Source organism: Thermobia domestica, chromosome 2 (assembly GCF_964235325.1).
Source record: "Thermobia domestica chromosome 2, izTheDome1.hap1.1, whole genome shotgun sequence".
NCBI lineage: Eukaryota > Metazoa > Arthropoda > Insecta > Zygentoma > Lepismatidae > Thermobia > Thermobia domestica.
In genome coordinates this window covers 19,989,867-20,016,427 of record NC_137455.1, presented here as the reverse complement: position 1 = coordinate 20,016,427, position 26,561 = coordinate 19,989,867, and the positions used below count along the sequence as shown (strand labels likewise).

Below are 26,561 nucleotides of genomic sequence, written 5' to 3'. Positions count from 1 at the left end.
AGAAACTAAGTCTGTCTGATGGATAACAATAAGAAATTATATTTAAAAAAGCAATGAGTTGATCAGTACCGGGCTGTATACCTACTTTTGGGCCATCCTGTATAGGGGAGTCGTGATTACGTGTATAAAGAGAATTAAGGTGTGTAGTATGGCTAAAAAAAAATCCACCTATTCTTCTTGAAAAAGCCACTGATTTTTTTTTTCTTATCGGGATATGAGGAGAATGGTGGCTCAGCGGTAGAGCGCTTACCTCTGCTGTATCAGGACCCTGGTTGGATCCCCGGCCAAGTAAACTTGTGGTGGACAATATCATGTCCATGAGTTTTCTCGCGGTACTCCCGTTTCCTCCCATTTTCTCATTCCACCAATTCTTCCATCATTCGGTTATCTTAATCATCCGTCACCTTGAGTGTAAAGAGCATATTATGGGACGTTAAACTGAAAGATTTCATTTCGTTCCATTTCAATTTTTCTTAATTTCCTGCTCCTACGTCATGCATCGGTGGGTGGGAAATGACTGTTGTCGATGTATTCAAAAACTTCCCATGTATTCATGTATTTGCCACGTATCATATATTGCAGATAACTTTATTTGGTGTAAGATACTGGAAAAATGAGATTAAAAACGTAACCACTTGGCGTAAGAGCCCATCTTGAGGGCCTTAAACCGCTCCAACGCCACCTGTCGCCGACCGGCTGAACTACATCCAGCCTAACGACGAGCACGTGGTCAGGTCGGTGCTTCGCCCCGGCATATCACGTGACTCCCCGGCATATCACATCTTTCATTCACGTGACTCCCCGGTGTGCCTCTCGACGCTGGGTGGACGCCAAGAATTGGGAACAGTCGTTCTTTCAGAAAAAGTATTCCGGGGGGGGGGCACTTCTGGTAATATTTTATTTATTACTATATTATAGACGTATTATTTTGGTCTCGTCCGGGGGCACTCTCAGAGCTCCGGGGGTGCAGTGCCCCCCCAAAAAAAACGTCTGGAAGAAACACTGATTGAGAAGCACCGGCCGGGAATCGAATCCGGGACCACGTGGACGTGAGTCCAACGCTCAACCACTAGACTACGTGCCTCTCCAAAAAATGTAATGAAATTATTATAATATTTTTAGATTACAGATACTTAAATGTTCTCGTACGACGACAGCAGTAAAATCACCATACTTTCTCCTGTTATTATAATATTGCTCCTCCAACAATTTTTCAAAAAAACTTGGAGTTTTATGTGAAATTGTTGTGTGTGTCCCCCCCGCATGCTGAGGAAACTCGACATCAAACAGAAGTTCAAAAGAAACAGATATTTATGTTATAATTAAAATGCTGCACAGGTGTGTAAAGATGTTGACGACGAGTGTGTGTTAATTGATGGAAAAATAAGAAGAAAAATGAAATAAATATAAAGTGTACACGACAACGTGAAAGACGAAAAAAACATTACCAGCAAATGCTGTTTCATGCCGAGTTTTCTTCTTGACGAAATCATATTGTGAAGATATTTGTATGTGTTCTACGACAAAATTCGTTAACGTCAGTTGCTTCTTTACTAAGGGAATACCATAAAGAAAATTATCCTCAGGAAATATGACGAGGCGATATGCTCAATTGAAGCTGAATTTTGGATTGTATGTACTCAAATGATACAACGCAAGCCATAAAAAATATCTGGATATTATAAATTAATTCTTGTGGTCATATGCTACAGGTGTTAATTATTGTAGATTAGTGCTCACGTGTTAAAATATTCGTAGTAACACACGAAAATATGAATACGAAGCGGGTCTGCTAATAGGGAAAGCCACAGTGATTTATGTAAGTGAATATGATTTTCATTTGGAAGTCCGAGTTGGCTTTCTGTTTACTTTCTATCCGTTGAGTGATGTGTATTCCACTATGTGGACGAATACACGAGGAAATACACGCCAGTTTTTTGGATTTATTAAGTTGGGAGTTTAATGGGGTCACAACGACGAGGCCCCTCGTCTTTTTTACCCCCCCTTCCCGTTATGACGTAGACCAATGGCCAGTACAATAACCAAAAATTAATTCAGAGTTCAATAAATCAGCAACTTTTCAAAACTTGTTTCATCGTTCCTGGCTTGAATATGACCGTCCACATCGAAAGTAGAGAAAAATCCCAGCCCAAATTTCTGAGGTATTTTAGTTACAAGCAAATACTTTTTCCTACCTAGAACTGAAAACTGTTATTCCCTAAATAGGAATTTCTAAATTGTAATCCTTAAAACAAAGAGCCTAACATAATGATATTCGCAGGGTCGGCTTTAGAATTTTAATTTTGGGTAGCCCCGCACCCTCGCTTATGCATACATATACACATTTCATTAATGGCATTAGGAAATTTCTTTTACTGTAGTGGTTGATGCTATTTGTTAAATAATTATCTACCATTAATATAAATAGTGGGAAATATGTTTGTTTATTCTTTTTTTAATCTTTTAGCACCTATATATTTTTATTTTCAAAATTTTTGGGTAGGCCTCCTGGCCTAACTGCTAAAGACACCACTGGATATTTGTGTACAAATTACTTAATAACAAACTGCAACGAATTGCTTTCTACAAGTAGTTTTCAAGTAAACGCGCTAAATAGGGAAAAAAAAGGAGACATAACTTTAATTTGTTTTATTATATAAAAGCACGAACAAATAAGGTTGATTCACCAACATGAGCAATTGTATGGAACTCTTGAATCTCCTTATGCATTCTCGTGGGTGCAGCATTGCGTAAAGGCATATAAACTACGAATATGTGGTACTGGGCTGTATGTACAGTCTTGTTTAAAAAAAATGGTCATCCATCTATCGATGAAAAACCCCGCGCTCTTACCTGCTATAGTTCAGATTAAACAAATGTGTATTTTCTTTAGTCATCTGAGATAGTCATTTAAAGCCGAAGTATTAGAATTTCTTAGGAACGATTGCCAAAATATCACCTAAATTAATGTGGGGGGCCAAGATTGTTTGAACAAGATTGTACACTCATCTTTACAAATGTAATGTGTACTAAGCTTTCCCTGATAACACAATACAGTCATGTTATGGCGATGTGTTCTTCATTTTACTTAATCACACTTAATCCAGATGAACAAACCTACTCGGATGGCGATGATTAGGATTGTAATATTTTACAGAATTCTCGTTCAGGTGTCGTTAGAGTAGAAACAAAGTTAAACGGCTACTAATTGGGATTATGAACTGAGAAATTGTATTTATTATTCAAAAATAAGTTTAAATATATATATTTTTATAATGTTTATAACATGTAATTTGTACTGTAGTACTTATTTTCCAGAATAATCTTGAAGTATAATCAGCTTCACATCAGTGCCATCTATGCAATAATTCTATGAAATACTTGAAAACTATGCGCATCAACGTCCATATAGCCATTGTGCTTCTGTATTGTCTTGTGCCCATACCGAATTTCGAAGGCGACAACAAACCGACAAGCAATACGGAATAGTGGCGTTAATTTAGTATTCAAATAAATGAGTGATCTCTAGTGAAGGCGCTCAAGTGAATCAATCTACAGGAGAAAAAGCAAGCAGCAGTTTACTTCATCACTTGGGCTATTGTGGCGCGTGCAGTGGGTGGTCTTAAACATATCTTTTTAACTACATCGAACACCACTTGAAGAAAACGAGATGGCAGTTTATCGTAGAATCTTCACAAACTGCTTTCAAGGCTAGTTAACACAAGTGAAATAAATGATGTGGAATAGATAATTTTCTTTTTTTGGGTGGTTGTGTTCCTTTGTATGTAGTACGCTTCTTAATACAGTTCGTGACTCTGTTTCTTTATTCGATTTTAATTAAAAGGTTGCTTTTTTTTGTTTTTCCTGTCTTCTCACTTTTGATGTAATCGTTTTCTGCGCTTCGCGAGCACGTTCAATGTCTTATTTCGTCTGTTGGTTGCGTCTAAAAGAATATACTCTTTTCGTACTTCTTGAGTATTTTTTTTTCTTAAACATCAATAATTTTTGTAAACAGCAGGCCGATTTTTTTTTTTTTTTTTTTTTTAATAATGCCAACTTTCTGGAGAATGGGTAAAAATAATTTCTGCACTTTTAAAATCATGAAGTTAATTTCCATATTTTCACTTCGAAACTGTGTAGAATTCATGATCTTCAGTGGGAAACACCTATGGAACAGCTTTTCTCGTTTTCAAGTTTTGTCGTAATGTTCACGTTTCTGTCCCACACAGCATAGTACTGTCTTTACAAATGCCCACGATTTTTCAACGGCACTTCAAGTCAAACCATAGGGGTACCTACAACATACTGTATATACTGTACATAAAAAATAAATATAGAATGAAATATTTAAGTTTAACGTGCTTCGGTTATGCCGTTTAGGCTAAGATTGTGGTAGAAAGTTGGAGTACTCGGAGAGAACCCACGAACATGATGTTGTCCACCACCAACTTAAATCGGCCAGGGATCGAACCAGGGTCTCCACGCACCAGAAGTAAGCACTCTACCTTTTAGTTACCGTGCCAACACTCATTTTAAACTCATGAAAAAAAAAGCGTGAAGTTTTTTTTTTTTTTTTTTTAATACAAAGATTAGATCGTGGTTTACTTTTGTAATTAGTGGGATGGATGCATGCATATTGACCACGAATCAAAACGAGATTAGATGAGATGCAAAACAACACTTTCTAATGAAGACTCAAAAAGATGGCTGAGCAGAATAGGAAGTACTATTCCGAAGTAATAAACTTGCAAGATTTTGGATGTATATTCTGTGCAGTCAAGTTTTTTTTTTTTTTTTTTTTTTTAATGAAGTTTTATCTTATTATTGAGTACTGTTTTCTAAGATGTGTTATATTCGCTTTTGGAAGTTGTGCTACGATTGTTTTAGATCATTTATACAGTATAATTGGTAGTGCTAGTAAATGTAAAGAGAAAATATCTATATCACAGCAACGATGCCTTAAGTGTACATAAGGAAGTTGATAAAAAAATACAAAATTTGGCCTAACGATACGTATTGTAAAATAATAATAATGACTAATTATAATTATTTAAATTACAGGGTGGAACAAAAGTCTCAGAAGGGGTTTTAACTGTGAATATATATATATATATATATATATATATATATATATATATATATATATATATATATATATATATATATATATATATATATATTAAAATTTATCATTAGTTTCCATTGATATTTCACAGTCTTAAAGACCATGGATGGGAGAATGTTTACACTTTTGTGTCGAATATAATCTCAGGTAGGTGTCTGCCATTATGGGCATCATAAATAGATAGGGACCCAGTGTAGCACATGATTCATGACAGGGGTCAACACTTCTGGTCCTCACTCGCTTGATTACTTTCTTTGTAGCTATTTGAAGGACAAAGTGGTGTGTGAACAAACCACAATAATACAGCAGCTCAAGGGCAGTACTAATACAGAAATACGGGCTCTCGAACCAGAAGTATTGACACATTCATGAATCATGTGGTACATAGGGCCCATATCTATTAGGCCCATAATGGCGGACACCTAGCTAAGATTTTATTCTACACGTAAGTGTAAACAATCTCCCATCCTTGGTCTTCAAGTTTCTGAAATACCAATGGAAACTAATGGTAAAAAAAAAAAAAAAAAAGTTATTCATAGTTATATCCCCCTTGTGACTTGTGGCCCACCCTGTATTTATTAGTATCACTACTTTCAGGACAAGACACATTCTCGGTACAACCTTTCAAGCCGAGACAGCATCAATTTTTGTCTCATAGATATTCAGTAAGTGGGGTTATCTTTCTCCAGTCATGGAATCAAATTGGAAACAGCCTCCCCTAGGTGCATGTCGATTTTTGCTGATACTTACTATTTTTACTTGTAAAAGTGTGGTCGAGGTTGGAGGCAACGTACAGTGAATATAATTTCTGTGAAATTTTCTGTTAAGTATCCTGTCAGGCAGTTGCGAATCTAGCCGGGAGGTGCCTAGGATCGCAGTTTTTCTGTGCGACAAAAAAAATTTAAGCTATTATTTATATATTTTGAAAGTTTATAGTAAACTCATGATATACCTGTCATAGTCTAGAGTCTGGTCCCCCCCCCTGTTTTTACCTTTTAGATCCGCCACTGCTGTTGAGCCTTGTTTCCATGTTGTCAAACTGAACAACAACACACTGAAGAATAAAAGTATACACAAACACGTAACAGTTTCAGAACACTGACTGTGTCTTCATTAGGAGAAGTAGAAGTCTGATGAAGACACAGTTAGTGTGTTGAAACTGTTGCATGTTTGTGTTTTTATATATTTTTATTACCTAGCCTTGATCAGTGTGTTGTTTAGTTTGAAATTTTCCAAATATTTCGCGACACTTGTTAAGTCAGTCAGAGCGCAGAGTTTGGGAGCCCTTGCTATACACGAATCATTTTGAAGATTCTATTTCATCATATCTCCTTTATTTACCGATTCATAAAGTACATTACGTGTAATTGAAGCGTTATACGGTTATAAACTGTTTGATATAAACTGCGACAAGTTGTTATTCTGTGGATTGTATCTACAAGAAGCATTTAACTTCACACTGTAACACTTGGTGCTTGCAGGCATTCTTTCTCCTCCTCAAGTCGTGAGTGCATCTTCAACTAAGAGTCAAAGAAAATGAGAAGGAAGGATAAAAAATCTGTTTTAGCAGTTTTTGCTTCTGTACAAATGAAATACGTGGTTAACCGAAATACGTCATTTTTGTGGCGAAACAAAAAGTTAAAACCGACTGATATAGGTCATGGACTCGAACGTACAAGGTTCTTTGGTGTGTTCCCCCGTTCATTCTTATGGGGCTGGCGTTTTCTTTTGCATTGGAGCCAATAAGAGCCCACAATTGTATACAATGTGTTTGTATATTTATGAGTTGATGATTTCTGACTCTTGATACAGCTTGGAATATTTATTGTAGTTGACCTATCGACTGAAAGAGAAACAGATACTGGTTTCTTTATGAAGCTGGTGTAAATCCCTTTCGCTGTTGACGCCTGCAGCGATGGGTGGAGCGTAATACGCGTGCAATAGTTTTAAAGTGTCTTTTTGAGTATTCATGACCTGGACACCACCGAACCGTACAAGCGATGACCAAGTATGGTTTAGTTTACATCGTCATTTGTGGTGTAATGACACCCACCGGTACGATGGGCGTTTAAACGTGCGGGATTAGCTGTAAAATTGTGTGTTTTACCGTTAATTGTGTGATAACGTGCAACATAGGATGGGGAAATATTCACTTTTCTTCGTTGGGTGCAAGGGTAAGTTTTTAAAATCATTTTGAGAAGCACTATAGTGTGTGATTGGTTTTGTTCGCGTTATGTATGTATTCCGGTTGCTCCAACGACGTGTTGGAATGCTTTTCTTCGTAATGATGGGCTTCTTTTTTTATATTCCGTATGGATGGTCCAGAGAATGAATTGGTTGGGCGTAACCGTTTCACTTGTATGTCTGCAATGCGGCCCATATAAGAAAACAAAAACAGTTAGTGAATGAAGAATTTAAAGGTGGTACCATGAGTTGGAAGTTCTTGATTTCTATAGACTGCCAGTAGCTTTTTTTTTTTTTTTTTTAATAATCTTTTGGTCGTCTTAAAAGGGTGCAGGAGTGAAAACTGGTATCGTCCAGATACACTTTTTATTGTATATCTTGAATGTGTGAAGATATATTTAAAAAAAAATAAATAAATAATGGCACAATAGTTCGTTGTAAACGACAGGTATTGTAAGTTGCACAGAAGGTTGCAAGGGTAAGGAATTCGATTTTGGCGACCCGTCTAGTTGAGTTCTCGATCCATTCGCAGCTGTGAATTATTATTATTTACAGGGTGGGTAATCTTATATCTAAATTTCCTTCTATAAATCACAATTCTTGGAAACAACAAAAAGAAACAAATGAAGAAATGGTTAAAACAGAATGAATGACATTAATATTGTAGTAGAGGTAAAAAGTACTTTCAATCAACACCATATATCGGGTGTGCTAAAACTGGCGCCCACGGACCACAGAGCACTATTCTACAAATCAAAATAAACCAATCCTTTTGGGTTCTCGTCTGAAGACGAGAATTGCACTATGTGGCAACGTCGCAGATAAAGAACCATATATTAGATCTACCAATCCATCAAATAATTACATCGATTCTTGCCAGATAACAAAAGTCAATAGACATTGACGCTAGCACCACTTATTACCTTAACAATCGATGGATTTGTAGAGCAATGCTAATGATTCCAAGTTAATATCCGATGTTGCCATATTGTGAAATTTTGACTTTCCATAGCGGCTGAAGGAAACCCTGGAGGGCATTCCATTCTATAACATTTTTCGCTTTATTTTGATCTGTAGAATAGTGCTCTGTGGTCCGTGGGTGCCATTTTTAGAACACCCGATATATATTATAATCAACTGATGTCAAACAATTATGATTTACTCTTAGTTGAAGATATGCTGCACACACACACACACACACTGTTCTCTACTACTTAATGTTATAGTCGTTCTCCAAACGTTAATTGAAGCTACCCATCGTTTTGGGTATTGTCGAAAGTATAGGATGGTGTAAATTTCACTGTGTATAATATTGAAGAAGTAAATTGCCGTTATAAAAATACATAATAAAATGAGATCTAAAATTTGTTTCGGATTGCTAGATTTACTTAATCACGAAATTATTTTTTTTTTAAAGGAATCATAATGCATGTGTTGTGCATATGGATAAAATATTAATAAGAACCGTAACACTAAGGATTAAATAAATAAAAATGAACAAGATTTGTTGAAGTTGTTGGACTACTTTCTCAATGTTGTCCAGTAAATGTAACGGATGTGTTACTTGCATTGTTGATTTTGTAATTGTGGTTTATGCACTGCACAATTCAATGTCCAGTATCAAATTCATGAGCTTATCGGGGCTAAATGCATAGCATATGTGCCCTCAGTGCGGGAGAACCGTGTTTGATTCTCGGTAGAATCTCATGTGGTACGGATGCAACTTTAAGCTCTATATACACATTTTATGTAGCCGGGGTTTTGAACGGGACTTTCAGCCAACTAACCAAACAGATCTTTTCCCTCAGCTTTTCCCACTTTTGAAAAATCTTTCAGTTTGACGCCCCTTTAGGCTAAGGAAGACGGCTGAATAAGGCAAGTGAATGATGATGAAATAATTGGTAGAATGAAATGTGGGGGGAAACGGGAGTGCCCCGAGAAAACCCAAGGATATGTTGTTGCCCACCACAAACATATTTGGGCAGGAATCGAAGCAGGGACTCCACGCGCCACAGATAAGCGCTCTACCACTGAGCCACCGTGGCCCCCAGGTCACTGTGTTGATAAGAGTTCGCCGCAGTAAATTATTTTGTTAGCCATCAGCTCTTTTTATCTCAGGCTCTCCTCCACTTTATCCCGCCAGCTCGTTTCAGATCTGCCTCTTTGCGGTCTGGCCGCCTTTATTTGCATGACTTTCTTCCTACGCAGTGGTGTATTTACGATATTGTTTGGGGGGGGGTGGCTTTGCCTGAAAATGTGAAAATTCTGCAAGATATTTCATATACTTTACTATAGTAAGATTTCGGGAGGTTGGGAGCTTAAGCCCGGAAGCCCCCCTTCTAAATATGCTACTGTTCGTACGTTTTCTTCATCGCTCTTCAGCGCGTGTCCAACCTGTATGTTTCAATTCCTGCACCTTCATTCCGAATATTGTAATCATTACTGATCTAATTATGTGTTCGTTCTTGGTGCGAACCTTCCTTATTTTTTATGCATCTACCTCGGCATTCTCATTTCTGCCACCTCCATCCTGGTTATATTTTCCGTCAGCGCCACTATTTCTAGTTAGTACATCATGGCTATCCTTATTGTTTTCTTATAGATTCCACTTTCCGCTTGCGCTTGATCAGCATTTTCTTGTCGCATAATACTGCTAAGACAGGGCTGGATCTACGGGGAGTGCACCCCCTTCACTGTAAATACACGGTATCTAAAATGAGAAGCTAGCAGTCAAAACAACAACATTTACAGAAACTTTTTGCCATCATGTTTCCGTTCGGGGCCTAAAAGAAAGCGGAGTTTGGCAAAGCAATAAGGTAGGCCGATTTTCTGAAGGTTGAAGGAAAAGGATTCACCAAGCAAAATAATATAACATTTCTCAAGTAGGCGAGAAAACAGGTTGCCGCGGTGGCTCAGTGGTAGAGCGTTCACCTCTGGTGCATGAGGTCCAGGTTCAATCCCAGCTCCCGCAAAGTGAACTTTGTGATGGAGAAACACCGTGTGCGTGGGTTTCCTCGGGGTACTCCCGTTTCTTCCCACTCTTCATTCCACCATTTCATTACCGTCTCCTTTAGCCTAGCTGGCATAACTGTGTAAAACTTTTTTTTTTTTTTTTTTTTTGCAAGAAAACAGAAGCAAGGAGGTAATTCTCTTCTGCATGCATCTTGCGACCTTCTTTAAAACAACTCCGTCTCTCCTATGCATCAGCGTTATCAGGGGTAAAGAACTGTCACATGTCACTTTGAAGAGTTTCAGTGTGATTTGGTTATTTTGTAGTTATTGGTGCACTCTGTCAGAAAATCCTAGATCCAGCCTTATCTTGAGACTCTCTTCCAGTTTGATCAACTAACAAGTGAGAGTAATTAATTCTCTTGCAGTACTTTTTTTTTTTCTGTACGATACTGCAATTTCATTTTTAGTAATAATAGTCGATACTTTAAATCTGGATCAAAATTCTGTAACAAAAGATAATCAGCACTTTGTTTGATTCTTTAATGTGAAATTTAACGTTAATATTGTAATGCTAGTACTTTTTGAAGTAGAAATGTGTAGCTAGCTCTACTATGATTATACTGTAAAAATTATGCATCGCAAGAAATAGAGGTAAATTCAGGTCATCAAATTTATATGATATTCTTTAATTTGTAGAATTGAACACTTAAATAGTAATTTACACTAAGAAATGCAACAATAATACGAAATAAGTTTGCTTGGGAAGAATATCTGTCTGCGTTGGTCAGACGTATTCTGTAGATTAAATGTTATAAATCAATTATGGACATTAATAAACTTTAGGACCGCGTGGTCGTAAGTAATCGGACCTTGGCCCTTGAAATTTTACCCGTTTCATGCAGGGGCATCCAAAGAAAATTTTCTAGGGGGGGAATCTTCATGGTTGCTATATTACATCTGGTATTTCTGGTATTTAATATACGTGGTTTGCTATACTATGTATACATTTTCGTGAGCCAGGGGGGCCGTGCCCCGCCCTGCCCCCAACTTCGGGCGCTCATGATCTCATGCATTAGGTGCTCTTAACCCATATCCATACATTTTGGAATATACCCGTATTCTTACGTAAACTGCCGGGCATTGTGTTAAAAATGTTGAATAGTGTTTTAAACACTTGATGAATAGTGTTTTAAACATGCTACATACAAGTGCTACACTTGATGAATACTGTTTAAAACATGCTACATACAAGTGCTACAGTTCATGAATACTCTTTAAAATGCTGTAAGTGCTATTGTTTAAGTGCTACTGTTAGAAGTGCTACAATTGATGACTACTGTTTAAAAGATGCTACAAGTGCTACAGTTTATGAATACTATTTAAAACACATCAGAATTTCCAATGACACATATGATTCATATATTTCACGCATCTACTGCGGAATTACCCCCAACGCATTTGAGCATGAAAAAATACCATAACTCACATCGGAAAGAGGTTGAGTTGTGCGAAAAGACATGAGAATTATATTTTCTTCTATCCTCTGTTGACTTGTTCTACTACTGTATGAGAGTAGAGAATTCCCGTCAAAGGAGAGAGAGATTAAAAATAGCCTCACCAGAGGTTGAGGACGGATCGGTCGCCTTTCTTTGCTCTCTCTCACGCACACATTCACAGACAGCGTCTTCGAGAGGCTGTTGACTGCCGCTCTTTTCGGAGGATGCTTTACGATGCCAAGCAGCAGAAGCCAGAAACTTTGGCAATGTGTTACGGTTCTTGAACTTGGCCTAGCTGAAAACTTAAATTCCATCCAACACCGTGTCCTCAGACACCGAGACGTTGATGTCACATGGAAGCTGTTCAAGATGTCTGAATCGACTTCTTTTAAATGAGATGTTTTTCTAAATATTAATAACATCTATTATACATTCTATGAGGACAATACATGTTGTGTTGTGTGAGAGATGAAATTAATTCATCTTTTCGTTTCACTTTCACTGGATTCACAATGGTTTAGCGAATTTTCCTCACTATTCAAGGCAACGCCTAGATGATGTCATGAAACATGTTGGGTATTGTTTTTCTCTCGCTTCGTTTTACACTGTTATCTGTATATGGAAGCAGACAAGAAAGGTGGTAACTTTTGGGATTTTTTTTTTCCTATTGTTTGTAATCCGATGTCGGAATTGAATTTAGAATAAGAAACCACCTTCGAATTTAGCAATCATTTCCAACTCTATGCTGACATCGCAGTTTGCCGTTCCTTTCCCAGTAAATTGCACAGAGAGAACAAGGAGCATACATGAAATGTGAAATGAATAATAAAAATATCTGTTTGTACATTGCTAACATTCCCTCCCTCCCCCTCCTTTGTGTTCAGCCAGTTTCTTTGTGTATTTTCTCTCATCGTAAGTCACATATCAGTAAGTAGGGATATAACTGGAATAGAGAAGAAACACTGCTAAAGACAATCAAGAGGATAACCTGAGACTTATAAGATATGGATAACTACCGTTAATGTCGCCGTTACCTGTTAAGATATTAACGGATTGTCTTTATTAACAATATCGGCCGAGATAATCTCTCTAGTTGTATATTGCAGCAAACAGAATTCAACAATTCGCTTTCGTTCAAGAGTTATCGTGTGGAGTAATGGACAAATAGATTACTAAAATTGCAATCTTATAGGAAGGCCCATTGGAGCGGGACGACTCAATTATACTGTAAAAATTATGCAGCGTGATAATAATATTACAATCTTATAAGACCTGCTAGCGTGATCCAAATAACACTACAATCTTATTACGTCTACTAGCGTGATCCTAATAACATTACAATCCTACTAGCATGATCGTAATAACGTTACATTCTTATAAGGCCCACTAGCGTGATCCTAATAACATTTCAACCTTATAGGGTCCACTACACTAGCGTCATCCTAATAATATGGATAATCGTTCTAGCTGTCCACTGTAGTAAACAGAATAAAAAAAAAATAACTTTCGAGAGCTATCGCATAGAGTAACAGACGGACATATTAACATGGTATTTTGTTAAGTTTCACTTCCGTGATCCTAACAAAAGAAGGTGGAATTGATCCTGTTACGAGAAGTATGTTTGAAATTTAGTTTGCGATTAACTTGGGAACGATATATATAGTTGTATTTAAAATGGGATAGTAAGGTTAGAAAACTATTTAAAGAATTTTACTTCGACATATTGAAAATTCTCATCCACTATTATTTGTAGACGATCTAAAGTTCGTACTAGTCCATTGATAACTACGGAAAACTACAAACAACTATAAAATGCAAAGACGAATTGTGTTATATTTAACAAATTGGCTGTGGATACAAACAAATGTAAAATCCTCTCATTTAGAGAGAGAGAGAGAGAGAGAGAGAAAGAAAGAAACTAGGACTTCTTTGTTCATGAATTAAAACTTGGTAGACCCGAAACTATTTAAGATTTAGGAGTGATTTTTAAACATTCTGGAAGTCAACGCCAAGGCTATGAAGGACAGGAACTTCGACTTGAACACAGACCATTATGCATTCTTCACAATATAGGCCTTTCCCCACCACACTTTCTCTCCTTCGCCTTTGGCGTGGGAGACCGGGGTTCGATTCCCGGCGGGAGCTCATGTGGTTCGGATTCCACGTTAATCAGTAGGTCCACGTCTCATATAGCCTCGCTGCTGAACGGGACGTTAAACTCAAAGCTCAACTCAACTTTCTCTCCTTCAAGAGAGACAGGGCTAGCGGCCTCGGTTTTTGTATATAAAATTATATTTAAAATCATATTGTAGTAGTACGTATTATATAATCATGATTTCTTCTTAACACTGTAATTGAACAGAATGTCTATTGCGTCGAAATACACAAATAAATGAAAATTAAAAATAGTTGTGCAAGAGGCGTGCGAAAAACACACTGATTGTTCTGTCCTTGTGTCGTAAAAGAATTTTCTTCCAGACAGACTTTTTTATCAGTCGTATTCCACTGTTGACCTATAAAGAAAGAAGTCAAATGCAATTTGCCAATTACTAGTGATACTCGGAAATTAAATGTAACAATGACGTGTGCCACTCAGTTTCTTTTCTCTCTTAGCATTTGACGTAATGAAGAAGCAGAAAATATTCCTAGAAGCATTTGTGGGTAAATTGATCCAGGACACAAGCTTCATATTCGCCTGACGTAATGAAGGGAAATCCAGAGAGCAAAATTGTGATGGTTTCGGGAACCGATAATGCTACTTCCTGATAAGGAATCAAAACTCTTTCAATACAATATATTTTTCCGAAACGAGGCATTACTTTCAGACAACGCCTTTTCGAGACACCGCGTGTCGCATGCACCTTTAAAATCGGAAATCAAATACGGAACCCGCTGAATAGACAACAAATAATTACTGCCGTCATCCATAAGGCTATTTTGATGTTGAATTTTATAGCAATCCTACAGACATTTTTATTATGTATTAGCTGAAATACCATTCTTTGCTTGAATCAGATACAATATGTATGTAAATAAACTGTACAACTTCAGAAAAAATGTCGGTCATTTTCTACTACTATTACTTATTCCGGTAAACGCCCCCTGAGACTCCTGGTTCAAATTTTAAAGAAAAAAAAAAACGCCTCTCTCTCCCAGCGGATAGAGGCTGTATTTTGAAGTCAACGCCTGTGATAGTATCACCATTCATCTCAGCGACTGCGAAAACTATGAATTCGACACCAATATCAGTCATTTTCTACTACTTTTACATGTCCCAGTAAACGCCCCTCTCCCCTCCCTGAGAGTCCCTGGTTCGGATTTTAAAGAAAAACTATTAATCTTGGTTTCGGGCCTCGACCAAGGTACCCATGACCAAAATTTGGTAACTTTCGGGCCACTTGTCTGGTCCCCAGGCCGCACACAGACAGACGAACAGACACACAAACAAATAAATTCTTTATTTAATTTATATTAATTACTTCTAAAAATAACTTGTTTTAAAACGAAAAGAGGAATGTCATCAGAATGTGATCCTTCTCTGGGTATATTCGAATTTCAAGTGTAGAAGTGCTTGCAGGATTGACCGAGTATAATGCTTCCCAACCGTAGAAGACATGACAACTGAGGATTACCCACTCGCCACCTTCTCTCACTCAGCTATTTTCGACTTGCTCCTCCCTAATTCTGTCGGAAATGGACCCCCACAACACACCATTCTTTAAATAACACACGCATTCATCTTTTTTCAGCATTCTTAGCATACGTTTTTCCTTTTTTTTTTTTAAACGCATTCTTTTAAATAACATCATTGAGAGAAAGGCGTCAGGCATTGATGAATGAGTTACCATAATAACAGTTGATATTCTATTGTGATCTATTTGAATTAAACTTTAAGAGAAGTTATAGGTTGTGTTGGAATTTTAAGCAAGTCTCCAAATAAATAAATAAATAAATAAAATAAAATAACTTAAAAAAACACATTTATAGATTATCTGTTCCAGATGAGCTTTGTCAGTCCACCTTGGCGTGACTAATCGTGTATCTCGAGAGCGAAAAGAGTTGTCGAAAGACGTAGCTCAGATTCTTTTTTTTTCTCTCTCTCTCTCTCAGACTATTCCCGCTCATGTGGGATCGTTGTTTCTGATGTCCCTTCTTCATAAAGTTCAGTCCGGCAGTTCTTTCTATATTAGATATTTTTTCAGATTCTGGATCAGTATTCTCTATTTTCTTGCCTATTTTCAATGTCATGAACTGCCTGTTGATTAATGGAAAATGAATAATGGATAGCCGCCGTTAGTCACCGTTACCCATTAAGATGTTAACGGATTGCGATATAGTTTTTTTTTGTACGCCAAGTGAACTTTGTGGTGGACAAAGACCGTGTGCTTGGGTTTCCTCGAAGTTCTTCCGTTTCCTCCCACTTTCTTCATTCCACCATTTCATTCATATCTCATCAACACCGTCTCCGTTAGCAACAAAACTCAGAAATTTCATTTCATTTTCATTTCATAGTGTTTTGTGGTTTAAGTGTTGTAATTATTTTTAATGAATTTTCCCAGTTTACTTATTCTAAATTACTATGTGAAATCATATATATGTTCGTTATATGTACGAGGTTAAGTCAAAAATTATCCGCAATGTAGCTATAACTCTTGTTACATTGTTCATACTGAACTCTGTTCTAGTTTATTTTATTGCTATGGTGTTGTGGTCATGCTATGAAAGTTTGATCCTAATTTCTCAATTTGCCTTCCTTTTGTTACAGATAGATCATGGCCGCTCCATTAGAAGTTTGGACCAAAGAACAACAACGAGCAATGTGATCCGGTTTTTGTGGTCGGAAGGTGTATCAGGAACCATGACTACTTTCCAGACGATGTGCCACTTTATCTATAGAGTCACTCGTCTGTCTAAAGCCACATTGCCACGTTAAATGAATCTTGTAGCTGTCATTAAAAAAAAAAAAAAAAATCAACCCCATCTTTGTATTTACTCTTTACATGTTACAACTTCTTGAAGGCAAGAAAGGTTTCTCCACACATGCAGCACTGCACTCTAGTGGACAAACAGTGAACCTCTTCATTAAATACTTGTATTTTTGGCGCACTTCCCCTCCCTGTCCAAAAGAATCCGTTGTTTCAGAAGCGGCGAAACTGTTTTTTTCTTTTATATCAGCGGGAGGGCGATAGCAGGTAGCAAGCAAGACGTCCCAGAAAGTTGCGCATCGTTCAAGTCCTTGCAAGATGGAAAAAATGTTTTATGACGCTTTCAAGACTGTGTACACGGTGAAATATAGTAGGGTTTCAAGTTTTTTTTTTTTTTTTTTTTTTTTTTTTTTTAAATGGCAGCTACAAGTTCTAACGTGACAATGTGGCTTAAGAGAACCATGTCATGTACACGCTCAATGTTACCATCGTTTGTGGCCAAGATGGTCGTCCAGGTCCTTCCTCGTGCGTAACACTTGTGCAATTATTTTTTGAATTTCTTCCATTCGTAGACATTCCGTTGCAGCAACACACTGTTTCCAGATTGTGCCGAAAGACTTTGATGGATTGCGGCCCCTGATACACCTTTTGAGCACAAAAATCGGATCACTGCTCGTTGTTCCTCTTTGGTGCAATCTTCTGATGGAGCGGCCATGATCTATCTGCAACAAAAGAAAGATAAATGGAGGAATTAGGATCAGACTTTCAAAACAAGACCACAACTGCATAGCAATAAAATAAACAAGGACAGAAGTCAGTATGAACAAGAAAAGTTACAGCTACACCCTCGTAAATTCTAAATATCATATAATTTTTATTCTCTTTTATCTCTTTCTGGAAGATGTAGCAACCCTAATCATCACAAACACGTAATATCTTCTTTTATTTATTTATTTATTTTTTTTTAAGGAAAAGTAACACTCATTGTTTACATTATAAACAAGAACTGATAATGTGGTCTCTTTGTACTCCGGTGATCATAGTCCTACATTAACACAGGTATGATACACGAATACATGGACTCTTCAAATTATGTTGATGCTTTCCTATATAATGGTTGCGGAAGTGAAGCAACATTTGTGTTGTTTTTCTTTCGTTGTACTTCTTTTATATCGTGTTTTGAGATTGGTTTCACTTCCCTTATATTGTCTGTGAAACATCTACTACTGATTGTTGTGGATAAGCACAAAGATTTGAACGAGAAACAAACATTTATAACGAGTTTATTTAAAGCATAACTTGTAGTAAGTTTCAAAATATTTAGTTGCAAATCGAAAGATTGAATGGGTGAAGTATTTGAGTGTACAATGTAAGCTCTGAAATGATATTGTTAAGTGGGTGCAGGAGTTAATACATAGTACCTACGATTTAACATAGAGAATAACCACTTATTATAAATGGCACAATAGTTCAATGTGCGTGACTGGCACTATTAATATAGTTGGAACCAGTAGCGTAGCGAAATTTATTTCGGGAGGGTCTAAATTCAATATGTGGGTTTTTATATTAAAATTCCTAAAATTGCCCCTAAAATTAGGCTAAATTTACAAAAAGTCGAAGTTTACACAAAGGGGGGGGGGTCCGGACCCCCCAGGACCCACACCCTGCGTACGTCCCTGGTTGGAACCGATGGAAGCTTCATGGGTGTACTATAGTTGAGATTTATCTGATCGAAAAACTTCTTCAGCAAATCAGGAAAAGGCTATGATAATATTTAGACTACGCGGGAAAAACAGAAAAAAAAAAAAGAAAAAGGTTTTCAGGAGGCGATGTTTTAGTTTACCAAGCATAAGTAGGAATCACGTATACTAACAGTACCAAGTTAACCGGAGGTGGAGAATGACACATGAATCTCCAATTTTTGATTTATCTCATTTTGACCAATTTCTGACTTATGCTGTTTTTTCCCCGTGCAGTCTACATATCGCACACCCGGTGGAGGACTGTTACAACTCAAAACTATACATTTATGGGAACATGACTTTTAAAGTTTCGTATTCTATCAAAATTGCTCCATGGAATACTGATATTTCTGCCTTCTAGTGGTTGATTTGTTTAGTTACGTTTCTGTGAAAATACCACTAGGTAGATCTTGGCTGTCCCCAGTAGCGTAGCCAGGATGCGTGTTTGGGGGGGGGGGGCAAGTGCTGTTATAGGTACATATAGAAAAATTACAAACAAAAATATATATAAACATAAAAATATATTTAAAAAATTACAAACATCAAAGTACCAAAGTACATTGTCGGACCTCTTTGGGGGAAGGGGCGGCCCCTCTGTCCCCCTTCCCAACGCCACTGCTGTCCCACTCTTTTCTCTTTTGAGTTGATAATAATTCAAAATTTCAATGTTTTGAGTTGTAACACACTTCCACCGGGTGTGCGATATATTATGTGATAGTGCTATATAATAGTTAACTGGATTAAAATCAAATATATTAAACATCGAAGATCACAGTCTTTGAGCAAAGCACACAGTTTTTAATTAAAATATTGACGTATAAGTTTCGCTACCTAACAACATTTGACTTCATAACACATCAGACTATGGCTAATGAAGCCAAATGTTTACTTAGTTGGTGAAACTGTTATACATCAATATTTTATAATTTAGAACTTTGTGCTTTGGTCAAAAATTGTGTTCCTTTATGTTGAAAGCAAAACTAACATGAATGAGATTGCTAACATATTAACCCAGCAAGTAAGAAAAGGAATATTAACCCAGGAAGTAAGAAAAGGAATATTAACCCAGGAAGTAAGAAAATGAATATTAACCCAGGAAGTAAGAAAATGAATATTAACCCAGCAAGTAAGAAAATGAATATTAACCCAGCAAGTAAGAAAATGAATATTAACCCAGCAAGTAAGAAAATGAATATTAACCCAGCAAGTAAGAAAAGGAATATTAACCCAGCAAGTAAGAAAAGGAATATTAACCCAGCAAGTAAGAAAAGAAATAGGCCTATAATTGATTTTGTCTGCAGATTTACCATCCGTTGAATCAAGTTTAATTGTATGAGTATTGCTGATAGAACTTGTATCTTTCAGAGCATCATTTATTGCAGTTGTGCGCACCCTTTTGGCCTGTTTCCAACGCTATTCCTACCATCTCCCTTGCACTCATTTACGGAGTAATTTTTCTTTTAGTTCATTCATTCTTCGCGATGCTCCTGTTTCTCCTTCTTTCTTTTTTTGTAAATGATGTGGTGGTGATCTTTCTAACAAAAATAGTTCCTTGATTTTTTTGTTTTCTGTGTGTTGCTGTGCTGAAGGAAAGATATAGAAAGGTCGTGATATCTGGACGACATCGGTTTGTTTTGATTACCCAGATTTCCTCCCGAGAGTCGATATTACCATCTGGTTGGTAAACATAATTCCGTGTTTGGCAGGAAATGTTAGAAAGTGTTGCTGACTTGTTAACGAATTGCTAAATGAGTTAGGTAACTGCTACTTCCAAGATGGCGTGCCCTATTGTGCTCATATTACAGTTAAATTAATGGGTGTTTTGAAACAGTTGTGCCGTATGACGTGTGTATATTTTCTCATTTAAATTTGTGAATGTAATCCAAATAAACTAAAAGTTCGCATTTGGATGTACAGTACATCTGTCACAGATAATTTCAGATTTGTGAGGGTAAAAAAAGCAAAGTAATACTCTATTTACAGTGTATCTCTGATGTCCCTAAAGTTCGACAAACCAAACGACCGTACTGTGTTTCAGGTTGCATACCGTCAATCCGTACGGAAAACACTTCAGTTGTAGTTCTTAATTTCTTCCAAAAATAATTCGGAAATGAATATAGGCAAGGGCGCCCCAACGAAAATACGCGCAGAGAGTGAAACATCAACCAAAAATCAATTTCCTCCTCATGAATTTAGAAAGAATTAATGCATGGAAATACGGTTGTTAGGTGATAAATATTTCAGGCAGAAATCACCTAACAACCGTATTTCCGTGCATTAATCTTTTCGAAATGCATGAGGAGGAAATCTGATTTTTTGGTTGATGTTTTACTCACTGCGCGTATTTTCGTTGGGGCGCCCTTATCTATATTCATTTCCGAATTATTTTTTGGAAGAAATTAAGAACTACAACAGAAATGTTTCCGTATGAATTGACGGTATGCAACCTGGAAAACAGTATGGCCGTTTGGTTTGTCGAACTTGAGAACCATCTGAGATACACTGTAAATTTTGAACTCCTTGGTGCTCCATTGGGATGCACACACATTTTTAAATACCTAGGTAGCGTACGATCTTTTCCCTTGCAATCACTTAGAAGTATGCCAATTTAGAAATCTGTAGACCAAACAATTAGAAATGGTACAGGGAAAGCAGACATACATTCAGCTTTATAATACTATAGGGCAACACGCTTCCAAGATTTGTGACGCCTCGCCTCTAAAGGAATATCAACTTCTAAACATTCTTAATTGTATTGACCTCCAACGTTCTTGTCTCCGCTGTATAATACAGCCGTAAAAGTATTGTATAAATTTCATAATTTTTTAGTTGCTATACTTTTAAGTCCCATTTGTTGGCTTCTTCGTAAGATTTCAGTAACGCATTTTCTATCATTTACTGTAAGCACACTTGGCTTAGACCTATACATGAAGATAAGCCTACGTTTAAAAGCCATAGTAATTTTCTAGATTTTGCAGTGAGTTTGCAAACTGTTTTTGTTGTTTCTGCTGTATCCATAAACTGTCCATCCACAATACAATGAATAATGCATAATCCAGAACAGGATGATATTTACCTACCATTGAGTATATACAAGTTATACACATTCCTGTGGCAATGCAAAGGACTGCTTTTAGAACCACTGACGTTGACACATACGCTACACCAAAAAACAGAAGTCTTTGTCGTTTTTTATTGAGAGTTCTTGTCAAAACAATGGGGAGCCAGACGTCACCCTTCCAGACGGAGCTTACAAGAAAGAACATTCGGTAGGGTTTTTTGTTTCTATAGCTATAGACAAGCCCTTTTATATACAAGAAGATGAGCATGCCAGACATACTGGCTTCTGTAGAAGATGTTTGCAAAAGAAATTACTGCATATCATTCTCGCATTCACTCACAACAACAGACCGTACAATATATCTTTTGTCTTGTATTGTTTTATTCAATTAGCTGCCCCGGTCTGCAAATCTTGTCAAAGAATATGGCGTTGAACCGTAGTCAAAAAATAAGCTCTTTAATTCTTTTTAGTATTATTAAGCAAAACGTAGATCTTTACTATAATGTAAACTCCTATTACTGTAGATTCAATTACAATATGTTCAGAATTGAAGGTACTAGGGTTCATCATTGGTTGAGCGCTCAATATCATGTCCGTAGGCTTTTTCGAAATTCTTTCGTCTCCTCCCACCTTCTCATTGCACTAATTACGTCATACTCATTTCATTAATCACCCGTCTCATTAAGGCTAAAACAGCATAGCTATGGGACATAAAATTAAGAGTATTTTTGGATCAAAAGATCCAATATATTTCATTCAATCAAAAATTTTCTTGTAGGCCTTATATCTGGAGAATGATATATATAGTGTAGACAAACCCAAACTATCATTTAACTCAGTATGATGTGCTTATTCCGTAGAAAATACGAAAACTCGATTTAGGGGTCGTTCGAAAATTTTGTGGTCTCTGATCCAAAATCTAATTATTGGCCAAGATCGCAATCTTTTGATCCATTATTTTGGATCATTCCTAAAATTCTTGGCCAAGATCGCAATCTTTTGATCCATTATTTTGGATCGTTCCTGAAATTCTTGGCCAAGATCGCAATCTTTTGATCCATTATTTTGGATCATTCCTAAAATTCTTGGCCAAGATCGCAATCTTTTGATCCATTATTTTGGATCATTCCTAAAATTCTTGGCCAAGATCGCAATCTTTTTATCCATTATTTTGGATCATTCATAAAATTCTTGGCCAAGATCGCAATCTTTTTATCCATCTTTTGGATCATTCCTAAAATTCTTGTTACGATATTTTGAGAAATAAGAAAGCAAGTGGGGATAAGGCAGTTAAATGCTCGTTTAGGGAAATGATTGTGTTTGTCAGTTTTAGAAGAAAATGTGCTGTAGAGAGTGGAAGACCTGTGTGCTGTAGTTGTAAAAATCTATTTATTATTATTATTATTATTATTATTATTATTATTTTGAAAAAAATTGTATTCTCCCATCATTGCAGGTCTACAAATTTAATGTAGAATAAACTAGATGTATCAACTTCATTTATAAATGTATTTTATACCTTTCAGTACATCGATAGTTACTTAGTAAGACCAACAGTGCATTAAAATTGTTAACCGTTCAAGCTATAAAATGATTAATGCATTTGTAGCGTGTAAAGTCATGCATATGTGTATATGTATTTCCGAGCATGATTCTGGTAATCAAAAGAACTTTTTTTAATATATTGAATCCTTGGCATAGCCTTGAGCTCTGAAGGTAAATGATTAAATGCCCATGTCCTTCTAATATGTTAATAAATGTTAATACGTACTCAACGGTCGTGTTGTATAGACCTACAAGAAACTTGCTGGCTCTATTTATTCGTGTTGCCACCTTCTCTGTGTGAAAAGTGAAGTACAGTGAAGAGTACATGGTATTTTGAAATGAACAATCATGATTACACATGTATCTTCATTATTATTATTATTATTATTATTATTATTATTATTATTATTATTATTATTATTATATTAGAATGCCCGTTCTTTGCATAGGTACAATACGTTTCATTTTCGACATAAAGGAGTGAATTTGGAATTAAAAAAGCATCGGAAGTGTTACTTTTCATCTCAGCGATACCGAAAACTATGGGTTCGACATTAATATAGGTCTCTTCGATATTTTTTTTAAATATCCCCCCTCTCCTACGTTGTACCGTCAATGTTAAATGATAAAAATACTCCCAGGCGCGAACTTCATCTATGTTGAAAATTTGATCGAGATCAGTCGGGTGGTTCAAAATGTATGAAGTCACTATATATAAAATATTGATGATCAGTGCAGAGAGTATTACTTAAATAATATAAATGTTTTGAGCTTTGTTAAATAATATAAATGTTTTGAGCTTTGTTTCTCGTCTTCTTGCAACACGTAGGTTATGAAAGCTGGGACATTCTCCGAATCACCGGAGTGTGCATTCGTTGCAGTTGTTTGGCGCACAGACCATCATGCAACATCAAGCACATCTCTTCCCACGCCAATGGTTCAGACTGTATAGGTGTAAGATATGTAAATTTGATCCATGATGTAGAAGGTTAGTGTGGAAGGTCCCTGGTTCGATCTCAGGCCACGATATTTTGTGGTGGACAACACTGTGTTCGTGTATTTTCTAGGGATTTGTGCCGTTTCCATCCACAACCTGATTTCACTAATTCTTCGATCATCATTCGTTTTGATTATTTGATCCATTTCCTTAAGCCTAAATGGCATAATCGTGAAACGTTAAACGGAAAGGGCTCAATTGAAGAGTATTGAATTAGAGTAGTGAGAAACGGCCAGTATTAATCAAACTAAATTCAAAGCGTGAAATACTAAGGAAACTTTGCAAATCCTTTGCAAATACGAGGTTTCTTCAAAACGTTTTTGTATTCAGATATCACAGTCTTACGTTAATCTCCTTTACAGTAATCCCCCTGAACTCCTACATACAGTTAGTTTGTCGCCTTCTGCATGTCTTTCCCACTGTTGAAAACAGCGCTGGAACACTACTTTCGAATTGCACGCAGTTGATTCGTCGCATTCTTCATGTCCTCTCTAAACTAAAACCTGGTTCCTTTCAGGTACATTCCCTCTTCAACGTGGGGGAAAGAAAAGCCAAAAATTACTTAGTCATGTCAGGAGAATAGGAGAAAGATAAGTGTACTGTGATTGACCAGAAAAGTCTGTATCAAATGTGAAGAATGGACAGATTCGTTAAAACCTATGTGGTGTTCATGACTTCGTCTTTGAAATCCTGTCAATTTTTTCGAATCGTTTCCTCTCATGATTCTCCTAGCTTGACACGAGCTTTAAATGCAGTAGTGTTCCATTGTTTGTCATTTTGTCTACGATAATCCGATTCCACTTACTTCACCTCCTCATTCATCGGCTGTCTGTTAGCAATTGGCTGTTTTTGCAGGCTGAATCAAAATCCGTACTGCTGCATAAAACTACACCTCTCTAGCTACATTTTTTTAAACAAAAAAAAAAAAAAAAAAAAAAAAACTTTTTGAACAAACCTCGCACATTGAACCAATAACTACTTACAAAGTACTGGTCACGTTTTATGAAAAGGAATTATAATCTCTTAGTCTTTGACATTATTATTCTTTGATATATTTTAATGCAACTATTTTTGTAGGTACTGTAAGGCTGTTTTTCCGTGTTTTGCTAGTTCATAGCGTAGAAATGAACTATTACTACTACTACTACGTATTATTACAATTTATTTAATGAATATATGGAGCACATGTAATTCAAGACATTGTTTCTACATAGGTATTTTCTTTTAGTAATTCAGGGTTTTTCTCTCAGGAAATTGAGATTTTGTTAGTTATGCACCTTAGTTTAAATTGAAGTTACGTGCAAATATTATTGTCGATGGACATTCAATATTACATTGGACTTGTCATATATGGCAGATCAGTTTTATCTTTAAGTGTTGAATGATCGATGAATAAAATCAGTTAACACATTGCAATGTGTCAAACTGGAACACGTAAGGATATAAGTCGATCAAATGAAGTGCTGTTTACTTCATTAAATAGAATTCACTTAGAAAAATGTAGAACAATGTCTTAGATTTTAAGTTGTATTTTAAAATTCATTTTAATGTATATTATGAAACGTTTTACTACATAATTCCACGATTTGTTATAAATTAATGTCTTTTACTGGGATCAAAAAGTGCTTTGTGACTTTTTTTTTTAAGTTACCGTCACTTTTCAGTAGTAAGCACCGAGATTAAATATGAATCAAAATTATGAACGTATGGCTTAATGTGGAATCCGAATGATGTGGTCCCACCGGCAATTGAAACCAGGACTCTCATAACAAAAGAACTATTTAACAACCCCTACATCATTTTTTGTAATTATACGACCCGGGTTCAAGTTTTTTTTTTTTTTTCATAGGAATCAGCTTCTTCATGATAAAGTAATCAAGGAAATATAGTTTGGAATTTTTCAGGGCCGCGTTGGCTCATAGGTAGAGCGTTCACCCCTGGTACAATCCCAGCTCGCGCCATGTGAACTTTGTGGTGGACAAACACCGTATGCATGGGTTTCCTCTCACTTTCTTCATTCCACTATTTCATTCATTTCTCATCATCACTGTCTCCTTTAGCCTAACCGGCATAACCGTGAGACGTAACTCTAATATTTAATTTCATTTCTAGTTTGGAATTTAATATGCTGGGTATTTGAAACAGGAATGTAGCCATTGCTGCCCACGAAAAAAAACTTCTTGTCTCGTCTCAAAAACGAAATGGAATGTCGAGACGAGAAGTAAATTTTAACCCTAAAAACACCAAGGTGGGTCCAACGGGCCCTGTCGGTTACATTTTTGTGTTTTTTTGTATTTCGCCTGCCTTCATGGTTTTCTGTGCCAACTATATTTACACTTTTCTGCTTCTTTCGCCTGATTTTGAATCTTAGATCTGTTTTTGATTTTTATACAAAGCTGTGAGTGCAAAATAGTAACATTAAAACCCAAGGTGGGTCCATTGGACCTTTATATTTTAACCGAGGTTTTTTTTTTTTTAGAGTAAACTAAAACTAACCTAACCTAAATATTGTAAAACACTAATATTCTATAACA

At 36.5% G+C, this 26,561-nt stretch overlaps 1 protein-coding gene across 19 annotated transcripts in view; it reads left to right on the top strand.

Annotated features, from left to right (window-relative positions):
- The window catches only part of shot (dystonin-like protein short stop), a 620,212-nt gene that overhangs the window by 54,175 nt on the left and 539,476 nt on the right, over nucleotides 1–26,561 (top strand). For 3 of the 19 annotated variants that reach the window (XM_081739942.1, XM_081739934.1, XM_081739926.1), the window contains exon 1: nucleotides 7,248–7,299. The exons of the other annotated variants lie outside the window; for them this stretch is intronic. In XM_081739942.1, coding sequence (XP_081596068.1) covers nucleotides 7,263–7,299 — 37 coding nt within the window. In that variant the 5' untranslated portion in view covers nucleotides 7,248–7,262. Of the gene's footprint in view, nucleotides 1–7,247; nucleotides 7,300–26,561 lie in introns of those variants that run through there. 19 annotated transcript variants of the gene reach the window in all.